General features: G+C 38.0%; 1 protein-coding gene across 1 annotated transcript; it reads right to left on the bottom strand.

Annotated features, from left to right (window-relative positions):
• Window positions 1-388: 388 nt before the first annotated feature.
• LOC104864826 (olfactory receptor 5W2) lies at window positions 389-1,324 on the bottom strand. The gene has a single exon (XM_010628048.1). It carries the CDS (start codon window positions 1,322-1,324, stop codon window positions 389-391), a length of 936 nt encoding a protein of 311 aa, XP_010626350.1.
• Window positions 1,325-7,317: the final 5,993 nt, after the last annotated feature.

Genomic DNA, 7,317 nt, shown 5'->3' on the forward strand with positions numbered 1-7,317 from the left:
GGAGACATAAAATGAGGTTGGACTAGTTAGGAAACTACAGAATTTTGCTACAGAACATTGCTTGGTAAAACCGTTCTTATATTGAATTAAAAAATCAAGACAAAATTATATTTAAATATGTAATTAGAAGGCAACAATAGTATCAATTTATATAAATTAATACATATTTATTTGTAATAAGTGCTTCCTTACTTAACAAAAACTTTATTTCTCAGCTTTTGCAGGGCCTCCTTAACATCCTTATTCCGTAGGCTATAAATGAGAGGGTTCAGCATGGGAATCACCAGGGTATAAAACAGTGAGGTCATTTTGTCCTGGTCTAGGGAGTAGGCAGAACTGGGCCGGAAGTACATGAAGAGCAGAGTTCCCTGGAAAACGGAAACCTTCCTTACTTAACAAAAACTTTATTTCTCAGCTTTTGCAGGGCCTCCTTAACATCCTTATTCCGTAGGCTATAAATGAGAGGGTTCAGCATGGGAATCACCAGGGTATAAAACAGTGAGGTCATTTTGTCCTGGTCTAGGGAGTAGGCAGAACTGGGCCGGAAGTACATGAAGAGCAGAGTTCCCTGGAAAACGGAAACCGCAGTGAGGTGGGAGGCACAGGTAGAGAAAGCTTTGGACCTTCCCTCGGCAGAGCTAATCTTTAAGACAGATGAGACGATATAGCAATAGGAGACCAGAACCCCTGAGATGGTGCTCAGTTCTATAAAGCCAAAAATGATGAACATTACTAATTCATTGACCTGTGTATCAGAGCATGACAACACTAGGATAGGGGGGATATCACAGAAGAAGTGATTGATTTTATTAGAGCCACAGAAACATAAGCTGAAAGTCATGAGAGTGTGTATCAAAGCGTCTACAGTTCCCACTAGGTACACTCCCACCAGGAGCTGGTAACACACCTTGCTGGACATGTCCACCGCGTAGAGCAAGGGGCTGCTGATAGCCTTGTACCGATCCAAGGCCATCACTGCCAGCAAAAGACACTCTGCATCTACAAAGACACAGGTGAAGAAGAATTGCAGGGCACAGCCAACAAAGGGAACGGGTTTGTTCTCAGCTAACAGGTCCGCCAGCATCTTGGGCCCAACTGCACTGGAGTAGCAGAGGTCTGAGAAATACAGGTGGCTGAGGAAGAAGTACATGGGCGTCTGGAGCTGGGTGTCCACTCTGATTAAAATGATCATCCCAATATTTGTCAGGAGAATGATGAGGTAAACGCCTAGGAATATAGTGAATAGAATCGCTTTCATCCCAGGTTTATTGGTAACTCCTAAGAGAAAGAATTCAGTAAATGTGGTACAGTTGTCTCTCTCCATTCTTCTTTATCTTTGTTGTACACTGTTTCAAAAATCATCAAGATAGTGACTGATTAGGATCTGACTTTTTCTGCACAAGTAAAAATGTTCATAAGGCGGAACATAATTTCATTGTACAAATAATTTTCCATCCCCTCAGAAAATAGTCTGGAAGGTGTGACTTTTAAAGGAAATCATCATGTTAAAAGAACCAAGAGTTTTTAGTGTAGAAATTTTATTAATTTTGAATTTAAATGTATGTATAATACCTGATATATGTCCAGCGTCTTGGCTTCTATCACCCATTCTTAGGAAGTAGATTTAAATAACCTAGAATCTGCTTTCAGATCCAAAATGATATGAAGGCAAACAGCAAAATTAAAATTAAAAATGCAGGACTGTCAATCTCATAATTGCCAGGAAGGGTTGCATGGAGCACATTGTTCAAGCAGTAGGATTGAACTTACCACTGACAATGATATAGAACAAAAGTATGAACACGAAAATGATTGTATTTTCTTTTATGTCTTTAAGGTTTGTTGAAAAATGATGCTAGTATCAAGAAACTATTTACCATTCACTATCATTGGCTTGTGAGAGTGTTGACAACTCATCTGCACAATTTAGTAGATTCCAGTTACAAATCTCTTGATCTGAAAAGTGACTTCAAGCAGGAGGAACAGCAGACCACAGACCACACACACACACACACACACACACACACACACACACAGACTCATCATTGGCTTCTAATTTGACTTTGGCAATAAGCTCAATATAGGAAGAGAGCAGGAAACATTTCCAGACATTTTATCTTATATTTCTTCTGCTTTTTTGCTTTCATCTATGTACATATGTGAGAGGTCCAAGTGTGTCTTTCACTAGATATTTGAATGTGGAACATAGGTGGTCATGTTTTATTATTTCTAGAGTTAAATATTATGGGGTTAGGTCCACAGGTACTTGAGTTTACATATATTGTTATCTGAGATATGCTACATGTAGCATTATTTAAATCAAACCAGAATAAATTTTAAATTTGCAAGTGACACCTCATTTGCAGAATGATTTCAAAAAGGAATGGTTTACTTATTCATCTTGATTTAAATATCAATAAATAAATCCTTTGCAATCCTTATACAAATGGCTACTGAATTTAATAAAAATGGCAACACAAGTCTAATAAGAAAATGCCTTTGGTCATTAGATAATGAAATCATATTGGGGGTTCTGGGGATCAAATTGAGACTTTGCATTTGCAAGGCAGAAGGCAGAACCACTGAGCTAACTCCCTGGCCCAATCATGAAATATATTTAGTTGAATAAGATATAAAACAATTCACCAATACATTACTCACCACTAATTACTCATTGTTTTTACAGAAACTAATGTTTTATTTGTACTCTATTTTTAAAATATACTCACAGAGAAGTCTCCCTGAGAGGACCAAGACTTTCTGTAGGTATTGTTGGTGCTGAACAATCTGTAGATCATATTTATTCTCACCTAGAGACTGTTGGGACCTAAGCTTCTGCTTTCTATCCTTCGAGTTATTCAAAAATAATTGATTAGATTCCTGTATTCCTCTTTCCCTGGAGAATAGTGGTTCAACAACTCTTCTAAAGGCTGAACCTTTAATTGCTTGCCACTGTCAACAAGTTGATCAATTTTAAGACTGAGGAAAATTTAACATGGCAATTCTTGGCTATCATGAATCACACTATCTTCTTGTGGAAATAGACATTTAATAGAACTTAAATATACTCTCCTTTTTAATGTTTCTTTTTTTCTTTTGTTTGGTACCGGGAATCGAACTCAGGTCCTCGCGCTTGCAAGGCAGGCCACCGAGCCGCTGAGCTAAATCCCTGGCCCTTAATGTTTATTTTTTAAAATGTATTAGTACATATTTGCAGTCCCTAGTGATTTAATACTAATATTATCTAAATATAAAACATATCTCATATAATACATATTGGTATTGTATTCCATATGTGTAATACAGTTCTAGAGGCTGAAAGTGCAAAATCAAGGCACAAATAGATTCATTAGACAGAGACACCCTGTCTTCTGGTTCATAGACATCCAAATATTCAGATTTCACATGGCAGGAGTAGTCAGGGAAATAGAAAGCTCCTTCTCATTAAGGCAATCACGTGATGCCTGATGGCTCTGCCTGAATAAACTCCACAGTTTTCAAAAACCTCCATATTAACCCAAAATTAAGATTTGAGGTTAGGATCTCCACATATGCAGAGACAACGATAGTGGAGAAGAAGCCACCACTGCCAAGACAGACACAGGGGAGGATCAGGCCTGCTGAGAATCCCAGAAAGCAGGAAGACCAGATTTTATGATGTCGCTTTCTGGGAGAAGCAGCAGCAGCACATCCAGCAGCCCCTCTGCTCACATTCTCAGCAGTGCCGCAGCCCAAACTGCCCCCACGACAGCTGCAGCTGGCTAGGACAACTGGTTCCCCTCAGTGATATGTTCCCTAATGGCAGAAGGCTCAACTTAGAACCACATAGAGGAAGGTAATCAGGACGAACCTGTAAACCTGAATAAGAGGCTTGAATTTGAAAGTTGTTCCTAATTATTATGCTTGACTTTGGAGCAGTAGCAAGGATTGAATGTGAACCCACTACAAGCCTCCTGCTGCTCTACAGGACGTGTGATCCAAAAGTACTCAACGTTTAAATTTTTCAAAGACATAAACTTATAAGTCCCCCTCAATATTTTCCTCCTCGCTTTAAATGCACTTATCCTGTTTTTCCTGCTACTTTTTGCAGCAGTTCCAGAAGACATTTTCCCTCTATCTTTAGCATAGTCTTATGTTGGCCTTGATGCCCCAAATCAATTCAGTATTTACCTTTCATGATCCTTTTAACTTTGGGAAAGAGCCAGAAGTCCCGTGGGGCCAAATTTCGTTAGTAAGGTGGATAAGGTCACCTACCGATGATTCATCAAACCTGGAATTCTATCAGATGGCTCTTGGCAGCAGCATCTACTACAGGTTTTTAATCACAACTCACATAGTAACTTATGAAAGAGGACTCCAGAGCTGCTTCAGGAAGTAGCAAGAATGACTGGATAAGTGTGTTCAAAGCAAGAGTCTTTGGAGAGGGATTAACGTGTGTATCTTACTGTAATAAAGTGTTTTTTTTTAAATTTAAACAATCATTGTATTTGTTAATCATTCCTCCTAAACAGGAGTCCTTTCTGGTTAGTTCCCTCTTGTGAACTGATCCCCTCTGTTGCAGAACAGACCTCCATGCACTGGTCTAGTACATCTGCTTATATTTTACTGCTGTAGATGCTGTAAATCTACTCAGCATTCTGGGTACCATGGACAGAATGGTTCTCTTAAAGACAGACGGGGCAGTGGCTATGAACAGGAGGGGCTGAAAGCCATCTGGAGACAGTGGCCAAAGTCAGGGCAGACAACTGGTGGAGGTTGCCGTGTGTGTCAAACGCAGTACGCAGCAGTGGCGGCTGGTGGTGGCGGCCACTGACCACCCGTGAATGCCAGTGAATGGCGCGTCTTCAGGGTTACCAGCGTGGATGGATGGCAACTGGCAGCCTTAGTCAGCGGTGCAGACAACAGTTCAGGAACTGGAAGTGTAGGGCCCAGAGCTCTACACTGTGAGCTATAGGGTACAGGCACTCAGAGCACTAAAGTCCCAGGTCTGTTGGCAGTCAGAGCCCATAGTGGACCTGCGCTGTGCTGATTCATGCTTTCTACTCAAACTGAGAGAAAGAACGCCAGGTTGCTTGGTGACGCATGAACCCTACAATTCACTGAACTTTATATTCTAAACAATATCTCAATCATGCTGCTGCTGGTGAGAATCACCGACAAAGCGGGCTGTGTAAATTTAGGGTATGTGGCAGTGGAAACCTATAATGTGTTCTTCAGAAGAAGTATTTTCCCCACAGGTCTTTTGGGTCATCATTGTTTCCTAAAACCTGTAACCGCGTCCTACAAATGCCACTGTGAAAGTGGCAGAGATCCCGAGATTTGCTTTTCTTTCTGTGTTGTTTTCACACAAGGGGGTTTTGTACATAATTGCACACATTGAAACAAAGGATTTCAATGTCTTTTAACTCTACAGTTTTAATAGATAATTAATATTTTCACAGAATGTTGTTTATTCCTGAAATATATGGTAATATCTATATGTTCACAGCAAGGTCCTTCTAGAATTTTTCCATTTCAAATTCAAGTACAGCCAGATGGATTAAATAAACATTGATTAGATACTTAGGTGAACGTTCTTCATTTAATGTGCACATATTTGTAGACTGACTACCTTAGAATCCAGAATTATGTTTTAAATACATGTCATGCACTGAGTTAACTGTTATTGACCATTCAGTAAACCCTGCAAATATTGCTACAAGAGTTGATTTCAATTTATTTGCTTTTCCAATTTGTAACTCAGCCACAGTTCAGGTGCTAGAACACAGTTCAGTAGACTCTGTATCATTCAAAGAATGTTTAGTTTTTTGTTTTTGTTTTGTTTTGTTTTGTTTTTTTGGTACTGGGGATCGAACTCGGGTCCTTGCGCTTGCGAGGCAGGCCACCTAACCGCTGAGCTAAATCCCCAGCCCTAAAGAATGTTTATAGGGTTTTATTAGAGGAGATAGATTAACATAAAGAGCTATAGGTAGAATAATGCTTTCAGAAGAGTATTATTAATGAACCACAAAGGTGGAAATTGAAATAAAATATACAGCAACAGAAGTGGAAAAAAGGTTAGCAGCAGTGACTCCACTGAGAATTGTAAAGTAGACTTTACAAGAACCCTACACTTTTCAATTATGTTTTGCTTAGTTTCATTTTGAACAGTTATGAATTTGTTCGATTTTAAGGTGAATGAGCAGTTATACATATGTTGTGTAATGACATAAGGTAATTGGGAAATATTTTCCCATATTTATCATTTTTTCATGTTTCAAGAATAAAACTTCTTTCTTCTATTTATATACAAATAAATAATACAGTACAATTTACTATACTCATCTTGACATGCAGAACTTTTTCCTAGAAAATGTAAGAACTCAATAAATAATAAAACAATAAAAGTCCTTCCAAATCAAATATTCATACAAAAAAGAGTACAAAAAATCCAAATAGATATTTCTCAAAAGAAGACATTTAAGTTGTGCAAAAGTATATAAAGAAATTTTCAATATACTAATCATTAGAGAAATCTACTCTCCTCTTTGTTTCTTGCAGCTTGGGCTTCCTTTCCTTCTGGGGTATTTTCCTGACCATTTTGTCCTCTAAGGCAGATTCCTCTCCCAGCCCTCCTTTGTTACATCTCTGCTCATTGTCTAGATATGAAACTAAGTGTCCCCATGTAACAGAATATTTTCTTCTTTGCAGGTCAGATTTAGATGTTTTACTTTTGCATAAAGAGTCCTGCATTTACTTAATGCTAATCTACACTTTGTTATCTAATATTTGTGTGTTTAGCTATTTAATGTTTCTAATTCCCAATACATTATTGGGATCCATAGCATGATACTCATTTCACCAAGAATTAAGTGAACACACAAGTACAAATGGGAATTCACTGAACACTCATTAAGTCTTACAATAAAATCAATCCCTACAGTATACATCAAATAAATGACACTTCTACATATTAAAACAAAGGCTGATAAAAATTCTAAAAATGAATAATCTCCATTCCTTTGGAAGATACATAATAAAGGATAAAATATTTCAGAAATTGTATTTATGTATGTATGTATGTGTGTAGATATATTGGAGATTATTAAAATATTCAATTCAATTAAGGTATTTGACAAAACTATCACTATTGCTTATAAATATAATGTGAAAGCTGGGGATTTAGCTCAGTGGTGCCATGCCTGCCTAACAAGCGCAAGGTCCTGAGTTCGATCCCCAGTACCCAAAGAAAAAAACAATAAATATAATGTGAAGAAACCCAACATATACACTGTGTGTATATAAACACATATTTGTCGGCAGTATATAGTAATCAAC

The sequence above is a fragment of the Fukomys damarensis genome, unplaced genomic scaffold (genome assembly GCF_012274545.1).
Source record: "Fukomys damarensis isolate Sample0158 unplaced genomic scaffold, DMR_v1.0_HiC HiC_scaffold_118, whole genome shotgun sequence".
Classification (NCBI taxonomy): Eukaryota; Metazoa; Chordata; class Mammalia; order Rodentia; family Bathyergidae; genus Fukomys; species Fukomys damarensis.

Coding starts and splice junctions, on each gene's coding strand:
- LOC104864826 (XM_010628048.1), bottom strand. CDS start 1,324: ATGGAGAGAGACAACTGTACCACATTTACTGAATTCTTTCTCTTAGGA.